This window comes from Lepisma saccharinum, chromosome 1 (assembly GCF_977018435.1).
Source record: "Lepisma saccharinum chromosome 1, izLepSacc3.1, whole genome shotgun sequence".
NCBI classification, from domain to species: domain Eukaryota; kingdom Metazoa; phylum Arthropoda; class Insecta; order Zygentoma; family Lepismatidae; genus Lepisma; species Lepisma saccharinum.
This window is the reverse complement of record NC_139229.1, coordinates 93,861,328-93,886,922: the sequence shown is the minus strand read 5'-3', so window position 1 is coordinate 93,886,922 and position 25,595 is coordinate 93,861,328. Positions and strand designations below refer to the sequence as shown.

The following is a 25,595-nucleotide window of genomic DNA, read 5'->3' as shown; positions in this document are numbered from 1 at the left end:
CATCTGCCGCATGCACTGGGTTTAAGTTATTGCAATAGCGGGAGCAATGTATGATGTGCCTGACTGCTGTCCATGTTCAGATCATGTGGAAAGTGCATAATTGCTTGCGTCTCTTAGATTTTGGTGTCAATCGGCATGTGCGATGTGTGCCTGACTGAAACTTTTTTGATATTGTGTTTGTTGAACTTAAGGTGCTTTGCTAGTCCGGTAGTTGGTTGGTATTTTCTTGCAACTGGTAAGTGGTGTTGTATACGCTCATTGATGGTTCTGATTGATCTGCCGATGTAATGCAAATTGCATACACACTGGACATCATATACTCCTGGCTTGTCAAGGGTTGAAAGGAAATATCGTTTGTATGCTTGTTTGTTGGCAAGGTGGTTGGATATGGTATGGTGGTAAGGGAAGGCAATCCATTTCATTTTATTGTTGCTGGTTGGTTGGTGATGATTTGACTGTCAACCCTGCATTTCTTCCCACAGATCTTCTTTACTTGTATAGTAATTGAAAACTCTTTGATAAGAATTATAGGGTGGCTTTATGTTTGGGTGGATGATTGGAGAGAGTGTGAATATACTGCTTCCCTGCTCCTGGTTTTCTGTAGACTGTGGTGGTGAATTTATTGCCCCTTCTTTTGATGGTTAGGCATACTAAGCTGGTGCTGCCTTAGTTTTCCAGTTCTATGGTGAATTTGAGACTGGTGAATGTTGCTTAGTTTTTCCATCAGTAGATCGATCTATTTCTTCATCATGTTTGTACAATACAATGGTGTCGTCTGCATATCTGCCACATCTTATGTACTGGAGTTCTGATGAGTGAAGGATGTCTATCTCCGCTAAGTGCATCACAATATTGGCTATGGGTGCAGAAAGAGGATTGCCCTGGCCAAGGCAAATGTTCAACATCAGTTACTTCCACTTGTTTACTTTGCTTCAGACACAACTACTCTCAGTGTAAAGAGAAATATTTCATACAAACAGAGGGATTGGCCAGGGCAATCCTCTTTCTGCACCCATAGCCAATATTGTGATGCACTTAGCGGAGATAGACATCCTTCGCTCACCAGAACTCCAGTACATAAGATATGGCAGTTTGCAGACGACACCATTGTATTGTACAAAAATGATGAAGAAATAGATCGATCTACTGATGGAAAAACTAAGCAACATTCACCAGGCTCAAATTCACCATAGAACTGGAAAACTAAGATAGCACCAGCTTTGTATGCCTAACCATCAAAAGAAGTGGCAATAAATTCACCACCACAGTCTACAGAAAACCAGGAGCAGGGAAGCAGTATATTCACACTCTCTCCAATCATCCACCCAAACATAAAGCCACCGTGTAATTCTTATCAAAGAGCTTTCACGTACTGTACAGGTGAAGAAGATCTGAGGGAAGAAATTACCATAATCGCAGACACAGGACTTCAGAATAGGCACAGGGTGCATCAACTTTCAACATGGTGTAGCAAAGCAGATATGCAGGGTTGACAGTCAAACCATCACCAATCAACCAGCAACAATAAAATGAAATGGATTGCCTTCCCTTACCACCATACAATATCCAACTGCCTTGCCAACAAACTAGCACACAAACCAGTGACCAAAATAGCCAGTGCTCTAAACAAACACAAACAATATTTCCTCTCAACCCTTGACAAGGCAGGGGTATATGATGCCCAGTGTGGATGCAATTTGCATTACATGGGCAGATGAATCAGAACCATCGATGAGTGTATACAACACCACTTACCAGTTGCAAAATAAATCCCAACCAACTACCGGACTAGCTAAGCACCAAGTTCAACAAACACAATATCAAAAAAGTTTCAGTCAGGCACTCATTGCACATGCTGATTGACACCAAAATCAGAGAGACGCAAGCAATTATGCACTTTCCACATGATCTGAACATGGACAGCAGTCAGGTGAATCATATTTCGCTTCCGCTATTGCAATAACTTAAACCCAGTGCATGTAGCAGATGAACTGGCTACACTAGCACTCCTAGCAAAAAGCAAGGTAATGACAGGAACTAGAAACCAGCCCAGCAGTGAATCAATGAGTTTCCAAGTGGATGGTGGCAGAGGCCACCGAAATTAATAGAACCTTTACAAGTAAGTTTTGTGGAAGCAGTTTGTAACTCACTTACATGTAATTTAGGAACTACATCTTTTATTCCTCAAACATAAATTAATGTAAGTACGTTAGTTTAGAAATGTGAAAAATCTAAAGAAACATTTTGCATCAGATTTGAATCTATTTAGTAATAATACGACGGTTGGGGAGTGTCATGGTAACTCAGTAATAGTTCGACAATCGAAGGATGTATTAAAAATTTGTGATATACTACTGAAAGAGTATCCATTATGGATATTTTGTTGGTAGGAATCATGAAAGAAAACCCAAGCAACCCTGTGACATACACATGCTCATGTTACAAACACTTGTCTGATTATGACGAAGTTTCGAAATAATCTCTCGCATTGTTCACAGCACGCTGCTATCGGTGTGGAAGACGTCGAATACCATCCTCTGCACCATACTTGAAGCGGGTGATCTGTCATCGCACAGCATTTTCAATGTCCATGTGGGTCACATATTGTGTCACCGTGTGATTTTGACTTCATCGTCAAGGTGAAGGAACCACTGCACGGTACACGATATGCAACCCGCATGGACATTGAAAATGCTGTCACAATGGATACTCTTTCAGTTGTATATCACACATTTTTAATACATCCTTCAATTGTCGAACTATTACAGGGTTGCCATGACTTACTCCCCAACCCTCGTATTAACAAATCAGCATAGTTAACATTCTGCCCATTGCCAATCCAGGTACCAGATTGAAATCCTGGAAAGAGAGAAACTTTTTCTTAAAGTTTCCCTGGTAGTGAATAATAAAGAGATTCTCTTGGGATATTAGCCAGGTCAGTTCTGGATGCTTCTAAGATCTAACATTACTCTCATCTTCAGGGATCAAAGCGTAGAGATGTGCCTGGAGCCCAGCGTAGGTGGTGGGGCAATCAGGTGTGATCTGTCTGCTACCCTTGCTCCGAGTTGATTTGCAGGCCAGGTCATGTTCAGTTTGAGTCCCATGTCCCTGTTGCCTCTTTGATTTGATTATGTGGTTCCAGCAATTGTATGACTTCTTGATGATCTTGGTTGTGAAGTCAATTCTATGGCCCTGATTGATGGGATGTTCTACCCACCACCTACACTGGACTCATCCCACACCAAATACATAAAAACTCGTTTCAGACACATCTTTATGCTTCAATCCCTGAAGATGAGAGTAATATTAGATCTCGGAAGCATATCCAGAACAGATCTGGCTGATTTTCAATGAGAATCCCTTCATAAACTTTTTCATTTATATTTCTTTGTTTTTCATCAGTTCACAATTCAGGTTTGTCATTACAATTAATCTGGAGAGCTAAAAAAATTGGTGTAAAAAATGGAAAATGCAAAAGAAAGAAAACCGAATAGGTGAATTCTTGAAATGTTTTCTTTCCCTTTTGCATGATAGTCCATCCTTCAGTGTGAATATGCTTTAATTTAGAAACTTATTCTTTTTGGAAAAGTAGTTCTTTATCAATGTGCAAAGGCACAAGTCATTCACTTATGCTGTTATTATTACTTCAGGCTGGTAGAAGCATATGCAAAATATGAGAATAGGCCATCCCGTGAAGATGACGTGAAGCTGATTGAGGATCTTCAGCAGGTGATCACAGAGAAGGACAAGGAAGTCTCTAATCTCACAGAAGAGAAGCGATTCTTCCAGCTGGAACTTATCAACAAGGAAACAAACTACAACAAGTTCTTCAACTCCCAGCCAGTCATCGGAGTCATCGATCCACTGCAGTACAAGAAGAAGACTAAGCTGGCAAAAAGTGCATCACCCCTCAAGAGAATTTCAAACAGTCCAGCTCCCCCTCTCCCTCCTAAACCAAAAACTCAGTTCCTGCTGTCGTCTCAGTCCGTCCCTCTGCCAGACAGAAAGTTGCTCTCTAATTTGCACGTCAGATCGCAAACTGTAGTTCCAGTGTTGAGGAACAATGCTAACGAGAAAACTTCACCTCCGTCTCTAGATGTTAGCCTTGAACCAGAGCCAGATCCGAGTCCACCACAATAGTTACTTTTTGCGGTTTTTCGGGGAAAGTTAAAAGTTCCTGTGTTCCTAGAAGGAAGCTGTTTGGCTTCCTTGTTCGACAATGTCTTGTGGCTGATTTTCTCCAGTCGAGGGCAATCATAACAGGCCAAAGAGCAAATTACCGAGGTTAGTTTGCAAAATCCACGAATAGTGGAGAAAATTGAGTCATGCTCTAGTAGAATATTGTGGCTATCCTTCATTAGCCATAAGAATGAGGTAAGTAGGTAATGTGGCAAGATTGTAAATAGATGGTTAAAAGTATGCACAGATTATAGTGTCGCATCATGGAACTTGACGACTGGTCAGTAAAATTATTGGTGTTAGGACAAGGTGGTTTCAAAATTACAAAATGACATGGAAATGCTTTGAGAACTTAGATAGTAGCCTAATAGCAAAAACAACTGTATTTTTCATTGAACAAGAAGCTTTATTGTTCAAGGAACAATACCAAAGATATATTATTATTACCAAACTGCTTAGGTCAGTATATTATGGTGTTTCCTATAAATGTAATTAAGCAAAAGATCGTATATTTTCTTTTATAAAGGCATAGGGCATGTTAGTAGATTCTTTTTTTGATTTTGTCTGTTAAATTGACATCAAAAGATAAGAAAATGAACTAACATATGAACATACATCAACAGTATTCATTAGTTATATAATGCATACCTGTTGCAAAACATTTGTCCTAGTAAGAATTTGGAAACAAACAAAGATAATTTTTGTCTCAAAAAATATTACATATTCAAGTAATCAAGAAAGACCATTGTTTACCTCCAGTGCTTAACATGAGAAAACTATGCTATACTTATTTTAAAGAACCGTATGAACCTGGAAACAATTGACTCCTTTCATAGCTTATTATGAAACAAGTCGGTTTTATTATTCCATGTTGATATATTTTACTACATTGATATTATAAGCAATAATTTACATAAACTCTTATTGAAGACTGTCAAATATAATCTTGAGAATCAGTTTTCTTCTCTCTTACTGCAGGCAAATAATTTGAAGGATTGAATGAATTATATACCTTCATTACAAACATGCAATAAAGTTGCAGCTTTAAGAAATGAATAAATAAAATTCCTTTTGGTCATAGTTACACTTATGTGAAAAATAAAGCTCCTCTTAGGGAGATTTCAGATGGAAGTGACACGTAACACATGCTACTTGGGAACGAGCCAATCAACATCATTTGGCAACATATGTTGCTTCAGTGTGAATTCTCCCTAAGAAATGCATTCATTAAACACCATTGTGTGTAGTTAAAAGGACTAGTTTTTAAATTTATCAGTCAAGAAAATCTTGTGTTAATTTTTTTTTTCATTATTAAAAACTTGCTAGCAACTTTTTTTAAAATTTTACAAGGTAGAAGGCAACAAAGCATTGGCTTTTTGTTAGATGTTGAAATAGGGTGCTAAAACCTGCAAGGACAATAAAACATGTTGTGAATGGCAATACTATTGAATTCAAGCCGAGAGTGAAACTTTTATTTCTTTTTGTTCCCACAACATTATGTCCATATATTTATTTCTGAAATAACCCCACCTGATAATTTATTGCTGTAAAGAAGTGTAAATAATTTCAGAATGTATGTTGGCCAAGTGCTAGTTCGACAATCCTAGTCATAAAACTTTCAGTTTTTAGACAAAAAAAATCACTGTTGTATCAAGTGCCTTATGATGAAGTTTCATTTTCTGTGATTAGTGTATAATTACATGTACAAGTGTTCTTTTTCTCTTTGTAAGAATGAATTAAAAGAAAGTTTAAAAATAAGTTTAATTTAATTTCCTTATCTAGCTTACATGTACTTAAGATCGCCAAAATTACACAAAACAACTGTCATGGCAAGGATATAAATGTCAAAAAGAATACCTATTTAATTAATAACGAAAAAGGAAGTTTGATCCTGCTGACGAAAAGTAAAGTTCCTGATTAATATTTTTTTGTATACTATTAGCAGTAGCGTGTATATTTTTTCTTTGTTAGCATCATTCAAAGCTGTATGATCCTAATCTAAGCTTTCCCTTTCAATAAGATCAGCAGAAATAAATAAATAATTTATTATTCATCAAATACTAAACCAATATATTTTCATTATTTAATTTTAGTACTTGCTAATTCTTTCTGGTGGGTTAAGATCCCCCCCCCAACCTGCTCCTAAAAATATCCTTGGTACAGACATCTAAAGCATTCACTTTTGAGAAATGACACATGTAAGTAAGTCAGTGGCAACTCGTGGATTTTTCAGAGTGTAGGAAGAAGTTATGGTAAACTGAGGAAGATTTGAAAAATGGGTTCAATTACATTCACACGTCTTGCTTGTACAGTGAACGGCAAAGATAATGGTAGGCAAATTGTCCACTGCTATTTTCACTACTTTTTTTATTCTACATCCTGTTGTTTTAAAGAATTAAACTATGTTGGTTCGAAGCAGGCATTGTTCTCTGCTTATTGAAGTCTTTATTTTAATTCATTGTCATCACATTGTGTAATTCAGACTGAATGAAAAGGGTGGTGGACAATTCGCCTACTGTTTCTTTCACTGTTGGGTGTACTACCCATTGCATTTAGAATGTTAGCTGCAGGCCATGCTCAAGGGGCCACACTGAACTACGAAATATTTAAATGTGAACCTAATCGACGAAAATAACATTGACGATATCAAAAAGTGTTGCTTAAACTTCAAAATTATGCTAGGATTTATTATTAATTTTTTTTGTCGGATATTTCTAATTCTGCATCTGGTTTTATAGAGTTGAACTTGCATTAATTATTTTTAACAGTTATGTAACAGTGTAAATTTCCCCCCAAAATTGTTTAAAATGGTGCAACAAATGACATGGGTTCAACATCAAACTTAAAAAGGTTTGAGAAAATTGTTTACCCCTAACTTTCTACAGATTTCCTACCATAAAATCTCCTGATGAACTAAATTGGCCATGATGAAGAAGAGACAGAGGATAGATCATGGCATTGGCATACTCCCTTTCATTTGAAACATGTCCGCTGGTGATGTAGAAATAAGATTTGGACATCATTTTATTTTTATTTCTTCAAAACATATTCCTTTGAATTCGATTTCCCTCTCCCAGGGATTGGCAGTTGCAGATTATGCTAGGAATGGTGCTAAGTGCCAACAAAGATCAAATTGTGCTTGGTTTAGTAATATTTTGTTGGGGTTGGCATCGCTTATTGAGGAAAGTCTTGCTGGTTCCTCGATCTTCCTAACCTTTCCCCACTCCCTTGCACTGCCCCTTCCACCCCCCACCCATCTGTCTGTAGGATGACTGCCAAGCTTCCTCAACGAGCGGCAGAAAAGCCTTATCCATCATCTTTGGACTGCAAATGGAGCAAGCGAGAGCAGTCCTCTCTTGACAATAGCTAACCTAGGCAATTGTAAGTACATAGGGCTCATAATTTTATAACATGCATTAAACTCCTAAAAAGTAGAGAACTGGAAATCAGTAAAAATGAACTGTAGGAAGTTCCTCACTTCCTACACGGAGGAATCGCCCCTGATGTAAGTTGCCTGCACATTAAATGGTGATGGTCAACTTGCTTGAAAATACTTATGCGTCCCACTCTACTTGGGAATTGAAATACATTTATTAACAATATTGTTAATAAAAGTCTAATAGTCTATCTAGCCTAATAATGGACAAGGATCTGCCTGGAACCGAAACATGAGCAGAAATTCATAATGTAAAACTAGACTTCTTTGTTCCAGTACTTGCTTGCATTTTGACACAATGGAAATAAATCTGCACTCCTAAAGCAGTACTTCATTGTCATATACCCAATATATCACTGAATTACAAAATTCTTAAAACAATAAGACCTTGATATGGACACTAAATTCAAGAGCAACGGTTATGGGAGTGAGTGGAATGGGTAGGATAAAACAATGAATTGTAGAGGCTTTCACACATCTTAGTCATTATAACCAGAAATAGAGTGCCACACAGGGTTTCTACAAAAGGTTTGACACATTTTAACTCAATTTTTTTTTTTTTTTTTTTTTGTTTGTTTGTTTGTTAGTACACTTTTACATGAACTCAGTTTTTCTCAGAGAATATAAAGACAAAATAGACTTCTTGCCAGTTTGGGTCAGCATGCCAACATTGGCAGTGGCTATAGCTTTTCTTATTCTGGCTTTCAGTTCATCAATGCAGGCATCCCGGTGGTGTAGTGAAACCGTCATTGCCTTGTATTCAAGGGGTGCTGAGTTCCGATCCACATAGTGGTGCGGATCTCACTTTAAACTGTAGGTCCAGTCCCAAACACTGTGGATATGTGAAAGGTAATGTTTATACGATGTGAGAGGAAATATTTTTTTCAGATATGATGATCACTACCACCACTTGTGCTGTAACATCTTGAACTTTTCTTATTTAGCACATTTTTCCTCCTCCTCCTCAAAGTTATGATACGATTTGTAGAAAGAATCCCTTTGAATTATCAGAGTTTGGTTCTACGAGTACATTATTTTCTGCTGTATTGAAGGCTAAAATTTGTCAGACCTTTTGTAAACAAAAACTTTTGAGCATTTCTTTCATTCTGTGTATGTCTGAGATGCGTAGTATGTATAGTTATAGATATAAAAATTTTTGAAAGACTTGCAATTTTTTTTATTTTTTTTTGACTTTATGAACATACTGTATTTCAACTGCTTGCCACAATACCAACTTTAAATAACCCAAATGCAGGAAAATACTCAAGAATTGTTCATCAATGGAAAAATGAAGTACGTGAACTGTTGGTTTATTCCTTGAAAAACACAATGTACATTTTCAAATGTTGCTGTCTGCTTACCTTATGTATATGGTAATTGAACCTTGTACCTTTAGAGCACTCTTCAAAAGTCAGCATGGAATGGGTAATGTGGATGGTCACTCACCCTGAAACGAGAGAGAGAGAGAGAGAGAGAAAAAAACATTAGCTTGGTCAAGGAATCTATACTGTGCAATAAAAATTCTGTCCATAGTGTATAGATTTTTCTTTCAAAGCTTGAGCATGTAAAATAAATTACGCAGTTGTGAGTTGTGCAAGGAACTATGCACGCAAACAATTCGCTCAATAATAAAAGAAGGCTTTCTCTTCCTTATCCATAATATAAATACAGAAGAACAAGGTAGTTTTGCATTACTGAAAGTAATAACACCGAACCTGTACATGTAGTGTATTGCCTTTTTCAAGTGCTCACTAGTTCAACACATTTCAGATTTGTCTTTACAGCTGTCGAGAGATCCATACACTGGCACGCACAGAGGGAAAGTGGATGGGGCTACAGCCCCTCCCAAAATTTTGTAAATGAAAATTTGCAAATGAAAGCAGTAAAGATCTCAGGAAAACCAAAGTGGCAAATGCAAACCCCTTTAAAATGACCCTTACCCCCCCCCCCCCATTATCACTTTTCTTCAAATAACTTCTTTAATGAAGATTAAAAACATTAATTACAAAATACTGTGTATATCCAACCCTTCCTAGAACTCAGCTATGTAATATCCACATTTAGAGTGTCCACTGACATGCTCATGCTGTGAATAAAGCCCCACACAAGGTTGGTAGAGGTCCCTTCCATTCTTGTTGGAGTGTAGGACATGGAGAGTGGTTGGTGAATATTTGTGTGAGGCAACATGTCTTCCATAGCATCCGAAACATGCCTGATTGGATTTAAATCTGGAGAGCAAGCAGGCTTGTGTGTGCCTTCCAGAAAGTCAACAACCAGTTTCATATACATATTATACACAGACATTCAAAAAATACCATCTTGAGTTTTTGTTTTAAGTCCACTTTATGCACAGATAGGCTAATTCAGACTGGACCTACAGTTTAAATTGGAAACCGAACTGCTATATGCCTCAACTGGGTACTGAACCTTAGACCCTTTCAGTATAAAGTGATGTTACCACTATGCCACCGGGAAGCACTGAATTGGGGATTTTTTTTAATGGATAGTAAACATTCCTCTTTTGGACCTCGAGGTGGGTGGGGATTAAAAAAAAATGTAAAAGCCTACATTTTCTGGTCAAGAAACAAAAACATGCATTTTTAAGGTAAATGCTCAGCCTACATGACATATATTTTTGCATAAAGTCATAAAACAAATCCCCTAGTTCAGCCCACCCATGTTTTTCAAAAGTTTGTGTCACTGGCTTCTGTGATGGCTTAGTGGTAATGCTACAACATTATATTCAAGGAATCCTAGGTTAGATCCCACTTTAAACTGTAGGTCAAGTCTTGATTAGCCTACTTGTACATAAAGTGGACTTTGATTCTACATTCTGTTCCAACTACATTGAAACACTGCACTACATCGCAATGAAGCCTTTGTTTAACTGCATTATTTCTCCCCTGGAATCCTCATAACACTCCTTCAACTTACCATGAGAGATGGCAGAATCTTCCATTACAATCAAAGGTATCAATGTAAGCGACGTCTTCTGCAGTAAGTTTAAAATCAAATATGTCTGCATTTTGTTGAATCCGTGATTTCGTCACAGACTTTGGAATTGTTACAACACCACGTTGAACCTGCGAAGCACACAAAAAGTTTTAATATGCTTGTGTACAATAGAAATGCCACAAAACATAATGTTAAGAAGTGGTAATCAGTAGGTGGAATATAAATACAAACTATAAGATATACCATGTAATTAATAGCAACTGGAGGTGTATGTACTAGGGATGGCCAAATGTAGATAAAAATGTATCCAGATATTGTATAATTTTCTGGATATTCAGATACCCATATATCCTTAATATTCAAATTATCCAGATATCCGAAATATCTGTATATCCAAATGTGTGCATTATTCTGGCCCCTCCGCATATTGTGTTATTCAGCATGTTTGTATTCTCAACAAATCTGTTATCCAAAATCTATCCGTTTATTCATTTTCGGATACTCTGCATATTCTTTAAATATTTGTTCAGTATTAACATATTTTTTTTTGCTTATACTTTCACTGTGGGTCATTTGCGTAAGGATAATCTTGAACCTTTACTTGGTAATTATTTCCTTAATTTCAGAAACCATTCTTATCAGAATAACTTGCTGAGCTTATAGTAACCTGCATACACGGATTATCTGAATATCCGTTATCCAGCCATACCTAGTATGTAGAGAGAATTTTTCAGGTGCAGATTAGACTGTTTGGATATACGGAGAGGAAGGGGTCAGATAGTCTGCCAGAGGCAGCATAAACTACACAAGAGGTGGGGAAGAGACTGACAGGAAGACCAGATAGTGGAGAGTGTGCAAAGAGGAGGTCAGGATTGGAACACGGTGGAAAGAGAGAAGTGGTAGATCAGGAGATAATGAAAACATTTGTCTTCTATGCAGACGCACCTGGAGACTTAAAATAGTGATGACGGAGGTGAATGGAAGAAACATTTTGCTTGGTTCACACATGGCTGCTCAGCGGATTCAGGGAATGGTACCTATGTGGAGTGTTTCATGCTCATACACTTGATACCATAATGGGATATGTGAGTTGCATATGAAATGTTCATGGGCTCCCGCACAGCCAAACGGTTAGCATTTTTGCCTTTGGTGTGTACGGTCCTGGGTTCGATTCGGAGCCTCCAAAATTTCAGCATTGGCCCAGCGACATGAAGACAATTGGGGAGCTACTTGAAAAAGAAGTAGTGGGCTCCAGTTATGAAAGCCAGAAAGCAGTGGTGATGGGACTCTAAACACTGACCATGTGAGGTCCAATGAAAAGCCTCTGGCAGGCCCTGGCCCTAAGGGGGCTGCTGTGCCATGGAGTTTATTTTTAGTTTATATTAAAAGATAATATGAAAGTCAACAGCACTACCAAGAGGATGGTTTGATGAAGTCAACATGAAGTTGTGAGGCAATGGTGTAAAACAACTCAAAAATGAGTGCAAGAGTTCCAGTTGTATACATTAGAGGGTGCATGGGATCCCAAAATGTTGGTACCAGGATTGGAAAAATAATTCCCAACCATAATGCCTTACACCTTTTATTTCCACCCACACTTTAACCCTCTGCCATTCTCGTCCTCATAGTAGCACAAACATTCCGTGTGCAGCATACACTGCCGCCCTATCAAAACCAATGATATTACAAGAATTATTGATGTAAATCAAAGTTGAATTACACTAGCACTTACTGGAAATCAGGCGAAATATGTATGAACATAAATATGTCCATTTCAGACATTCTTATTAGCTATTAAAGGAAATAAACTAAAAAGAATGAGAGAAATTATCACATAGAATTACAAGCTTAGACTCTTGAAGTAAATGCACCAAAATATTATTCTGCAGATAAACGAGGATACACCATTTATCCTGTTCCTCCACCACTTTCTACAACTCTTCCTGTCCTATAATGAAAGTAAAAATGAACTCACCATTCACCAAATTTTCAACGTATTTTTAAAAAAGAATTGAAATCACACAATTACAAGGAACTATTTGTTCCAAAATTCTCGTCAAAATCTTACTGACTCGCAGAAGAAGCAATCAAATGTGTAAAACACAACTCCAAGAGACTTACAAAATATTTTAAGACTCTGCAAATCGCAATGTGTTTCTCCTACTTTTGCAAGATATACATAAAAAAAGACATACTGACTCAAGTAAAAGGAACCGAATGTTGTCACTTTTCAATATCGTTATTCTTGTCCTGAAAATGTCCAGACTTAATTGGGAAATGGCAAATTTTGCCCATCCCGAATGTCTGGATTCTTAAAATATCCATCCTGCACATCTCTAGTATACATTTAAGTACTATTTGGTTACATCTTAGTATCCGTGCTCAATCTACAAGTATTTTTAACATATCTCTAAAGTGAGGTCAGCAAATCCTACAATCAAACAAAAGGCACATGATGGAAATTTTCCATGTCAACTAGTTATAAACCTACAATTTCTTGCGAATAAATTAAATATCTTCTTGATATATAGTTTAAGAAGTTACAGGAGGACCTCCCCCATGGCGCAGTGGTAGCGTCATTGCCTTGTAATCAAGGGGTCCCAGGTTCGATACCCGGTGGAGGCACAAGTGGTTCGGATCCCACTTTAAACTGTAGGTCCAGTCCCGATTAGCCTTACTATGCATAAAGTGGACTTAAAACACCAACTCAAACCAAGAAGTTACAGGATAGTCCATAAATATATTTATATATTTCAGCAGTTGAATTCTTAATAGTTTTGTTTGAGTCTTGGGAATAGGCAGGGAAAAGGCTTCTTATGTAAATTATCCTAGCTGAGGGAATGGTGCCCTCCCATTTTAAACACTATATTCATCATGTACATTTAAATCAGTCAGTATCTACAATTTAAAAAAGGAAATATTTAACCTCAAAGAGACCAATTTTTACATAATCAAAGAGGTATAACTTCTACTCAATCGAAAGGGTTCTTAATACTTTTAATAAGTTACTTTGAATTGCAAGTTTCAACTTGCATATGTATTTTAATATCAAAATGGCAGTTATAAAATTATCTACATATATATACAGGGTGTCCATAAAGGTTCACCCCAACCTGGGTATATTGAGAACGGCTGTAAATAGGAAGAAATGGTGAAACACGTATTCCAAGATGTTCAGGGGGAAACGTTTTGAGGCCAACCATTCCCTACCCGGGCTCCCCACAAGGGGTAGGCTGGGATCGACTCATTTTTTTCAAACAGCAAGGGGGGTCGAAGAAGTTGTTGTTTGAAAGGTCTATCATAAGAACAATAATACAGCAAATCCGGGGTCTCTACGTAGCTCCAATAGACAATGGCGTGAAATCAAATGTTGAACATGACCAGCATTGGACAGGACTCCCAACTCCTACAGTAGTAATCCTAGACAACAGTGGGAGCTGGAAAAATGTTCCTACACTGTAGCATGATTCGGAGACATCCTAGCAGTGTCTACAAATACATACACCCCCCCCCCCTCCAAGAGATGGCAAGCGTCCGTACACAAAACCGCATATCATCGTGCCCCTTGAGATTGCTACCAGGAGGACACGGACCGGCATGCACAATCGCAAATCAAGGCAAATGGTGAAGGAGGCACGTAGTTACATGTACAATGTGAACTGAAGGCAAATGGGGGGAGGGGGGATTTACAAGATGAAACAACGCGTACCACTGAAAGTCAAATTGAGCTTACCTACTATTTATAGATGTTCGAGATGAGCCCCATTCACTGTTTGAAGGAGAATGCAGACGGAGTATCAAACCAGACCAAGTAATCAGTGTTACTACCGTGATGAAGATTCAACAGGACCATTCTGCTTGTGTTCTCATAAGCAAACAGACCGGAACGCAAAAGTTCAAAGTGACTTTGAAATACTGGACGTAGAAGAGTTGTACTATCATACACACTGTGTGCTACTAACGTGTTTCCTGTATCTTCCGTTACCGTGGTTCTGTTTATGTGTGTGTATTGGTGGTTAAAGTGTTTGCAATGACAAGAAAAAATAATGGTGCCAGAAGGGCACGTTCTGGCACAGACAAAATGGAAATTATCTTTCTTTTCGGTGAATGTGGCAGAAACTACCATGCCACTGCTAGACAATTTAACGAATTGTATCTCCAACGCCCTAGTATTGACCATAAGCATGTTTCAGACCTTGTGAAAAAATTCCGTGAAACGCAAAGCGTCAATGACAGACAACGTCCAGTGTGTTGGAAGTTATAGGACGCATGACTGTAAACCCTGAAATGTCTCTCAGACATATAGAAGAAGCAAGTAACATTCTACGGAGTTCTATCAGTAAGGTGTTAAAATTACACAAATTTCATCCTTACAAAATGCATATAAAGCAAGAACTAGGAGATGATGATTTCAATAGACGAATTGAGTTTTGTGAAATTATGTGCGACAGGATTGCTAACAACGAGAACTTCTTACACAACATCTGGTTAAGTAACTAAAGTTCATTTTTCCTAAATGGCTGTGTTAATAAACACAATGTTCGAGTATGGACAGATGTTAATCCCCATGTTGTGAGGGAAGTCCATACGCAAAGACCTGAGAAGGTTAATGTGTGGGCAGGTATTTTAGGAAACCACATAATTGAACCCCTATTGCTTAATGGCAATTTAAACGGTAATCTGTACCTGCAAATTCTATGTGACACAGTGGATCCCTTGGTAACGGACTTTGTAGAAAACTCAGACAATATAGTTTTTCAGCAAGATGGATGTCCTGCACACTACAGCCGAGACGTACATGAGTACTTGAACTAATTTTATCCCAATAGGTGGATAGGCCGTCGTGGTACCATCGAATGGCCTGCGAGATCGCCTGATTTGTCTCCGAACGATTTTTTCCTTTGGGGACACCTTAAATCTGTTGTGTACAAAACAGAACCTAGTAGTCTTCCTGATCTGCAACAAAGAATAATAGCCTGTAGAGACATTTCAGCAGACACATTCAGCAAAGTGCGACGTGCATTTCATACTCGTCTGTTCTACTGCCAAGAAGTGAATAGGGCTCATTTCGAACATCTTCTGTAAATAGTAGGTAAACTCAATTTGACTTTTAGTGGTGTACGTGTTGCAACATCTTGTAACCCCCCCCCCCCCCCAATTTGCCTTCAGTTGACATTGTACATGTAACTACGTGCCTCCTTCACCATTTGCCTTGAGTTGTGATTGTGCATGTCGGTCCGTGTGCAATCTCAGGGGCCACGATGATATGCGGTTTTGTGTACGGACGCTTGCCATCTCTTGGGGGGGGGGGGGGGTGTATGTATTTGTAGACACTGCTAGGATATCTCCGAATCATGCTACAGTGTAGGAACATTTTTCCAGCTCCCACTGTTCTCTAGGATTACTACTGTAGGAGTTGGGAGTCCTGTCCAATGCTGGTCATGTTCAACATTTGATTTCACGCCATTGTCAATAGGAGCCACGTAGACACCCCAGATTTGCTGTATTATTGTTGTTATGATAAGACCTTTCAAACGACATATTCTTCGACCCCCCTTGCTATTTGAAAAAAATGAGTCGACCCCAGCCTACCCCCTTGGGGGGGGGGGCAGGTAGGGAATGGTTGGCCTCAAAACATTTACCCCTGTACATCATGGAATACGTGTTTCGCCATTTCTTCCAACTTACAGCCGTTCTCACAATATCCAGGGTGGGATGAGACTTTATGGACACCCTGTATAAATGGATGTATGTGTGTATTAATGTATGTATGTTTCTTCTGGCATAACTCTTGAACGCCTGGAGTAATTTCAACCAAATTTGGTACACGTATGACTTACAATCTGGAAAGAAATACTGTGGGAATAAGACACCCCTGACACCCCTAGGGGTGGGGGTGCGAAGGGGTGACATGTAAAAATAATCGAAAACAGCCGATATTAGTGTGGAATCCATAGCTTTCGGGGTCGCTAAGGTAAATAGTGACACCCCCTAATGCCGTTCAATTTATTCATTCTTGCTCCTGGAGGTGAAACTAAAAACGTTGTTTATAATCAAGTTTTGAGTTAAATTAATATTACAGTGAATCTGTAAAAGATTTTACTTTATAATTTGTATTCTGTACAAATCTGGGAACTTTTCTAACAGTGGAAGCGGCCCCGGTGCCCACCCAGCATCGAATAACATGGGTACCTGGGGGAAACCCTGGGGGGTAAAGGCGGTCAAGGGCGTGATGCTGATCACATCACCCCCACTCACGACCGGATCAAGAAAGTGTGGGGCGTTACTCCCACACCCCCTATACGCCTTCATGGTGTTGTGCTATGCACAGGGGAACACTTTACCTTTTTTTACCTTTATCCTGTACTTATACTTTTAAATACCTGTAAATAAAATTAGTTACGTACATTTTACACTATAGTTAGAATTCATTATTTTCCTGTCTAATAGAAGATTGGGATAAATAAATACCTGGGCAACGCCAGGTGATCAGCTAGTTATTACATATTTTTGTGCAACAGAATAATTCAGTCACTTGCCTGACCCAAAATGTCACCACACACACCTATACTAAGGATAGATTCTTTGCTTGATGAGATGAAAGATTAAAATTTGTCCACCCAAAGTGACATTTCTGAATAGACCACTATCATAATAGCAACAAAATGCATACCTGGTACTTAAGTAGTATTTGCGGAGAAGTTTTGTTATACTTCTGTCCCAGAGCTTTCAGCTTCGGGTCTTCCAAAAGTGCTGGTTCATCAGGCTTCACCCAAGGACGATGTGGAGATCCCAGTGGACTGTAGGCAATCAATGCAATGCCTTTGGACTTGCAGAACTCAATCAGTCTCTTCTGGTTTAGGTAAGGATGAGATTCGATCTGCACATAAAAAAAATACATTACTAAACAGTGAACATTTCTCCTACATTAAATATTAAACTATCCACATAGGTTATTATAGTAGTGAATTTCATTGCCCAAATTAATACGTATTCTCAAAAATATTTAAAAATACAAAACTTCTTGTACTTACGTTTAGGTGAGTATCTATTTTTTCTTGAACGGCATTTTGGGAAACTACTGTTCCCTTCCTCAGGTTCTTTTTTTAGGCTATCTGAAATACTCCATAGCTATGTCAAATCTCTTCAAAAGCCAGGAAAAGGATACGGTATGACTTTGGTGAAGGAAGAATTTGGAAAATTTGCTAAAACTATTAAAACTCCCATCCCCCATGACTGTTTAAAATCACAACAATAAAAACATTCTCAATCTAAAAGAACCATTTCAAATTAAAAAGGTAAAAAGGCGCACACCATTTCATTTCCCTATATTGACTTCAGGATGACTCCTCGCTGAATGCAGGAAGTTGTCCGCATGCAGTTTCCCCCTCACACACTTCCCCTACATTTCCCCTTCCCGCTTACGTCACATCGAATTCAAACTCGCATATTTCTTGAGCCTCGCGAATTATGTCTGGGGTAACATGGAAACTTATTTTCTTGTATTCGCGCTTTTCCCATTTTTTAAACATCCCTATCCAAATCTCATCCACATTTCCATCATCTCTGTTCAATTTATTATCCCTACCCTTGTAAATGTGGGAAGCTTCATACACATTCCTCCTAATTGGTTTATTTTCCTCCCAAACCACTTCTCGTTTTTTAATTTCATGTCCCTCCTCAATTATATGCTCAGACAGTCCTGTTCTAGGGACTTCCTCCCTTATATCCTTGTCGTGCTCCTTCCATCTTATATCCATACTCCTACCCATTTGACCAATATATTCCTTGTTACACTCACATTTAATACTGCAAATACCTTTCTTCCCCCTCTTTTTCTTTACCTTTTCCATCTTTCTTGTACTCAGTGAAGTGTTTTATCAAGGTTCTCGGAGCTTTCATTCCACACTTAATTCCATATCCCCTTACTAGCTTTTCCACCCTCTCCGAAACGCCTTTGAAATATGGGATTCCTATATATCTGAACTTCCCCTCTTCTTCCTTCTCTTTCTCCTTCCCCCCTTTCAGGCCTCTATCCTTCCACGTGCAATCAAACTTTTTTTTTTCGCAAATTTTCTGTGCTCATCCTCAAATCGGATTCTTTGTATTCATTCCTTTCTCCCACCCTCATTATCCAATCTACCTCTTTTTTCAAATCTCCCCTATGGTTACATAACCTTATTGCTCGAATAAAGAAATTTAGAAAAACGTTACCTTTAGTTCTTTTGCATGGACGGATTCACTGTTAATGTACAATTCCTCGGACAAGGCTTTGTGGAAAACCCCGGTCCTTATACTCTTGCCTTCTCTATGAATCAAAAACTTATCTTGTCTTCCTTCATTTCCTCCCTTGTGAATTTAATCCGCTGTTCATGCTCTCCCATTATACTAAGCATTCTCTCTAAGGCCTTCTCCTCCCCAATGATCAAAATGTCGTCAACATATCTTCCATTAAATTTTACCTCACTTTTCATTTGGTTCATTGCTGCGCTTTCTATATTATGTAGAAAAATACTAGATATTATTCTGGAAACTGGATTCCCCATTGCTAATCCCTCTTTTTGAACATAAATCTTTCCATTACAACAAAAATAATTATACCCAGTGCATAGGTGGAACCACCTTACATATTCCCATGCTACAAAAACCCTAATCCCTTTTCCCATCAACCACCTTTGCAGGCAATCTGCAGCTTTGTCTCTGGGAACACTTGGATATAGGTTGACGACATCAAAGCTCATGATCTTATCCATGCTTGTAATCTCAAGTTTTTCTATTTCATTCTTTACATCCCAGGAATTCTTGACAATGAACTCCGTATTTTCCCCAAGCCCCTTGATTTTCGAGACGAGAGTCTTAGCTAATTTATATCCCAGGTGTATGCACATAGGAATGATTGGTCTTAACGGGGTTCCCTGTTTGTGGGTTTTTGGTATCCCGAATGCTATTGGGATATCCCCTTTCTTACATTCTTCAATTAACCTCTTTTTCTCTACCCTTGCCAACATAATGCTTGTTTCTATCCCCTTCCTTATTTCCCTTCTTATTTTATTAATCTGATTCTGCCCTACCTTCTTAAAATCATCGCTGCAAAAACACTCCTCCATTTTCCTATTGTACTCTTCTTTATCCATAACGACCATTTTATTCTCTTTATCTGAATGAATTAAAAGAACATTATTGGCTTTATCCCATTTCTTAACATTGTTCAACTCCTTTTTATAGCACTCATGCTCCTTATCCCTCCCTTTTTTCCCCGTTTTATTACTCCCCTCTTTACCATTTTCCTTTCTAATCTGTTGCTCCATAATGCCATGAATCCTTTGTTTAACCTCCTCCTTGTCATCCAACATTGCCCCTATTCCTTCCGCTGCTATAATAAATACTTCTTTTTCGATTTTATCCCCCCAATAGCAAACTTTTAACCTTTCCCCATGATTTCTTTTAAATGAGTGGGAAGTTCTTTTTTTAGTTAAATTTAACACATAGTCTTCCCCCCCGGGATGCCCAACTGGGAGGGTTTCATGACGCGCCTGCGACATGCAAATATTTTTGGGGGGACAACATTTTATACCAATTCTATATCTCTTCACACAAAAATGGGGGGATCGTATAGTTTGACTGACTTGTTATTGATTTTTATTTTTGGTTATTATGTTTAGTTTTTTACCTACCTGTGGGTGATCGCGGCGATAGGGTTGAAATGAAACACCACCTCTTATGCCTTTAGAATCGGTTTGGATGGATAGGGGGCGACTGGTTTTCACATTAATACAAGGTTAGTCGAGCAGACAAACTGTGCAGAATAAGGTTGACTAACAATCAGGGTCGGCGCTAGACATTTTGCCACCCTGGGTGGTGGCGGCAGATGCTGCTCTCTTTCGAAAATGGAAACAAGTGTGTTTCAGACATGATTGATCGAAGATAGTATTTTTATTAGCCTTAATTAAAAAAAAAAAAAACTTTTTTCGCCACTTGCCACGGTTACCGACAAAGTTAATAAATTCGAAGTTCTACACTCACATTAGGTGCAAAATCATGACCCTTTATCAGCTTAAGGTCTCCTTTGGTGTAAATGTTTTATTACAGCCGAAAGCACTTTTAGTTCATCTATAAATTCGGCAGCCTTCATGTGTTAACATTCAGGCAAGATTTCTACACCTTTCAGACAAAAGATTCGATGGTCTTTATGCTTACTAATATCATGAAAGAAATTGAAAATTCCTTATGTTTAAGCTGCTCAAATCTTTGTTTTAGAGCTAAAATAATCGTCCAGGACCTGGTAATGCAAACTTTGTACAGTTTTTGTGGATCTTCAACAGTTTCATCATACTCTGAAACTGCTTCTTCTTTCGATTTCGGACCTGTACAGTGTTGCCTATCTTTGGATCGTCTATATCTAAATTCAATGCCAATTCTTTCTCACCAACCGGGACTCACAGGTCGCCGCCCCCGCCACCTCCACGAGTGCCAGGCATCTAAGAAACTTTGAAATTTTTATCACTCCTGCTGTTTTCAAAGCGTTGTTATATTTCAAAAACAGCACCTTACTCTAACACATCGTAGATTAATGTTTTGAAGATATTTGCTCATTGCATTGCGTGAAGTTAAAAAGTCGTACCAGATAACTAGTGAGCAAAGAAATGTAAAGCCACACAACTGATTTGCAATACACTGAGCCTCATTTGCGACCATTAGACAGTTTTATTGTCATTAATTATTTGAAGGAGCGCATCATAGACCTCTCCCACTTGATATCTCACCGGAGTTAAGGCATCGAATCTGCTTTCCCACCTTGTGGCACTCAATGATTGATTGATTTAGTTTATTTTACTTCGCGTTTTGTGCCTCTTGGCTAATTTGCGAAGATGGGGATGAGTGATGAAATGGATGAATGGACATTCACAAACAACCAAGCCCGAGTGGGATTCGAACCCGAGACCCTTGACATCGCAGCGCGATGTGCTCACCACTCTGCCACAGGGTCCGGTGTGTGGCACTCAGTGGTTTTAAAGTGAGACTACTGATATGTTCCTTCAAAACAGTGGGTTGGCATATAATAACTTCCAAGTTATATAAGATAATAGTCCTATAATACGAAACTTTCAAGTTTTCAATAGGCTTATTTTTTCCTTCTTTTCAAATTTTGCCACCCTGAAAATTTGCCGCTCTGGGCAGTGGCACGGTTCGATCCCCCCCCCCTTCAGCCAGCCCTGCTAACAATGGCAGTGAGCCTAAAGTATCTAAAGTAGACATACATTTCTTAAATATGTCTGTATTATACAGTGACACAACCACAGGGGGAAGGGGGTCATTGCCCCTCCAACCTTCGATGGAAGTCAATTCTAGGGTAGCAAGGGGGGACAAACATTAACGGCCTAAGAAACTTGCAGCGGGAGCACATAGGAGTCCCCTTCGATTTCAAATTTTATGCAAATAAAAATTCATTTTGTAAAATTTTCTTGCTTGCTTTGCTCGCATTATCTGCTTTTCTCGTTTTTGTCAAGTTCAGAGCTGTAGCTAGGGGCGGCGGGAGTCAGCCATGGGTGCCGAATGATTTAAATGAAACAAAGTTGTGAAAGAGAGAGAATGCCTTGGAGCCCCGTGATATTATTTGCGCCCTATTAAATCTCTATTTTTTTCAATTGCAAAAATTGGATCTAAAAATGTTCTTGCTCACTTCGCTCGCATTCTACTTCTTTTGTGTAATGTAATGTATTTGTATTGAATAAGCTTTGAATACGTACACAATTTAGTGTTACCTTGTTCCATATGTATTTTCTATTTTATGTCGCATATGTGTAAAACATATGTTGTACATGAATATTACACATGTATCTTCGGAATGCATTTATCATTCATTTTCTGCCAATCAAAAATACAGTTTGTGTACTTGATTTCCATTATGTGAAATTGACGGTGTGAAATTGATGGTGCTAAAGCCGTCCGTCAACTGGGGAAGAGACAGTGGAACGAGTGCGCACTGTTTCATGCGGAGTCCACAGAAGTCCACCTACTGGGCAGCGAGAGAACTTCACCTTCCACAGAAAACTGTCTGGCAGGTTCTGCGGAACGTTTACAAATGAAACCCTACCGCTTGCAACTAGTTCAAGCCTTAAAAGACGCTGATTATGCTTTGTCCTTCTGTGCTGATTTCCTCGCATTAATAGAAATGGATGGGTTCTCTGAGAGGTTAATTTACAGTGATGAAGCAACTTTTCACCTTTCAGGGAAAGTGAATAGACACAACGTAAGGATTTGAGGAACTGCTAATCCCCATGAATTTGTGGAACATGAACGTGATTCTCCCAAAGTGAATGCCTTTTGTGCCATTTCCCATGAAAAGATTTATGGGCCCTTTTTCTTCCATGAACATACTGTGACAGAACTTGTTTTCCTTGATATGCTGCAACTATGGCTCCTTCCACAGCTTGCAGAGGATAGCGCAGATTTCATTCTCCAATTGGATGGTGCCCCTGCGCATTACCATGGCAGAGTTCGGGACCATCTCAATGGGGCATTGGAACAACGTTGGACAGGCCGTGCATCTCCGGAGGATCGACCTCTCCTTCATTGGCCACCTCGTTCCCCCGACTTGACCCCATGTGATTTCTTCATGTGGGGTTTTGTCAAGCATCATGTTTACGTACCACCACTTCCAACAACATTGGATGACCTGCGTGCCCACATCACAGCAGCCATTGCTGATATTGACCGCAACATGCTACATAAGGTTTGGCAGGAGATAGACTATCGGCTTGATGTGTGCCGTGTTATGCGAGGTGCTCACATAGAACACTTGCGATTTGTTTGAAAAAAACTTTGACAGTTTTCTTGCATAGGGTGTGTTAGCAGGGGTTAATGGTCCACTATGTACCATGGGCGTAACTTGGGATCTAACTTTGTAGGAAGAGAATCAAACTTACGCCTCAACTGTGGGAGGTAGAATTGAAAAGTTTTCCATCCCATAAAAATACTTCCAGAACTATTTTGTAAATAACTTACATTTGAGTAATCATAAAATTTACACTATTATTTTGCACCTATGGTCCCAGAAGGTTAACAAAAGTAAACTTGTAAATTTTAAGAAACCTGAAAATTGTGAGGAGATAAGTGACCCCCCTTGCTCCTACCAAGTTACATCTATGCTATGTACTTAATCTATTTACTTTACATTAAATGTGTTGTGTAGAGAACTAAAATAGGTGACATAATGAACTATTGGCAATGACACTATATACTCAGCTTCTATGTGAGGATAAGCTCTAAATATCTGTTTGGGTAAATTTCAGGGTGACGTATCATAAAATGTTTCCTTTGCCCAGAATTTGTTTCAGAAGAATGCTCTTCTCGTTAGATATACCAGCCAAATTGCCCAACTCCTTGTACGACTCTTGACATGTGTCTTAATCCTCCCTTACCCACTTTCCTGTAATAGTTTCACTGTTCCTGGGAAAATTCCATGCTTGGAACAACAGTGATTTGAAGGAACTGCGAAGACAAGGCTCATGTACAGAATGTAGTGGTCAGAATGCTACTTCCCATCAACTATGTTCCTTTGCAAGGTCTTCTAAGATGACGGGCCATCATGAAAAAATTTATATTCTAATTGATTTTCCTCTGCATTTTAAAATCTATGCTTTGCAGATAACCTAGATTACGCTCCTGGTGTGTGTAATACAATTTACATGGCTCATAAACTCACATTTAATTGCTGACTTGGTGGCTGAATATGTTGAGTGGTCAACTTTTGATATCACCACCAAAGTTCCTGAGTTCGAGTCCCAGCTTCCACATGGATGTTCTTTGTGAATGCTCTTTCACCAATTTAATCAAATGATCACTCATCCTCATCGCCATGATTAGTGAAAAATGGAAGAAAAGTGATGCTAAACAACATACAAGTACAGTAGACTCTTTTTAACTCGAACTCCAAGGGGTTACGAAAAAAGTTCAAATTAATAAAAGCATGTACAAGGTGGTTATAATTAAAGTGACGGTGTTCAGAGTGGTACAGCATGGGCTGTAATGAGAGTAGCAGTCTGAAACTTCGTAGATATGCTAATGAAGCAATGCGCTCGCGAATTATGAAAAAAAAAATAGTTCCAATTCTCGCCACCAGGGTAAAAAATGGCGCTGTAAGCAGTCAAAACTTGGTATAGTTACAGGAAAAACACTATAAATCGCAGAAAACAATACTCTTTGTAATAAAATATCGCTACAATTTCACTATTCGAATTACATGAACATTACTAAAGGAAAAAGCAACAAGCGTCACCAACAACAACCAGGGAGCTCACACAATGGTTAGGCAATTTCACCGACTTTGACGTCAGAGTTATGGAAAATTCCACGTTTTGACTGCTTACAGCGCCGTTTTTTACCCTGGTGGCGAGAATTGGAACTATTTTTTTTTTTTTTTTTCATAATTCGCGAGCGCATTGCTTCATTAGCATATCTACGAAGTTTCAGACTGCTACTCTCATTACAGCCCGTGCTGTTCCACTCTGAACACCGTCACTTTAATTATAACCACCTGGTATCATTAAAGATGATTTCAAGAGGAATAAACTTCTGTTTGAATTATTGAGTAATTCAAATTAAAGAGAGTCCACTGAACCTTTAAGATTCTTTCAGGAATCTATCAATATCTATCTATCTAATCTATTTATCTATATCTAAGTATCTATCAATATCTATCTATCTATCTATCTATCTCTCTCTCTGTCTCTCTATCTCTGAGGGAAGTAATCATGACCCTTTCTTGTGAAAGGAAAATTCCATGTCGCCATAGGCATTCTAAAGGGTGAGATTTTGAGCTCAGAATCCCCTTTGGACTTCATTTTATTGAGGAAAAAATGGCCATGTAATTATATGTCCCACATACCTCATACTTTTCAACAGTTCAAAGTGAAAGCACCCCTGTTTCAATAACTCCTCAGTGGTTTATTTCTAAAGCAGCCCTTTATGTAAGTGCAGAAGTCCATTTCAGAAACGTTACAGTCAAACTTCCATTATACGCTTT

The 25,595-nt window shown here is 38.6% G+C and overlaps 2 protein-coding genes across 2 annotated transcripts in view; one reads left to right on the top strand and one right to left on the bottom strand.

Annotated features, from left to right (window-relative positions):
* Nucleotides 1–5,314, top strand: part of LOC145998216 (uncharacterized) — a 278,380-nt gene extending 273,066 nt beyond the window's left edge. Inside the window, exon 18 of the mRNA XM_083134679.1 lies at nt 3,651–5,314. Within this exon, the coding sequence (XP_082990805.1) occupies nt 3,651–4,140 (490 nt within the window). The 3' untranslated portion in view covers nt 4,141–5,314. The remainder of the gene's footprint in view (nt 1–3,650) is intronic.
* A 3,597-nt stretch (nt 5,315–8,911) lies between these two features.
* Nucleotides 8,912–25,595, bottom strand: part of LOC145998200 (aldo-keto reductase 1B-like) — a 34,506-nt gene continuing 17,822 nt past the window's right edge. Inside the window, exons 5-7 of the mRNA XM_083134678.1 lie at nt 17,244–17,450; nt 10,550–10,698; nt 8,912–9,062 (exon numbers count right to left, since the gene is read on the bottom strand). Of these exons, the coding sequence (XP_082990804.1) occupies nt 9,020–9,062; nt 10,550–10,698; nt 17,244–17,450 (399 nt within the window). The 3' untranslated portion in view covers nt 8,912–9,019. The remainder of the gene's footprint in view (nt 9,063–10,549; nt 10,699–17,243; nt 17,451–25,595) is intronic.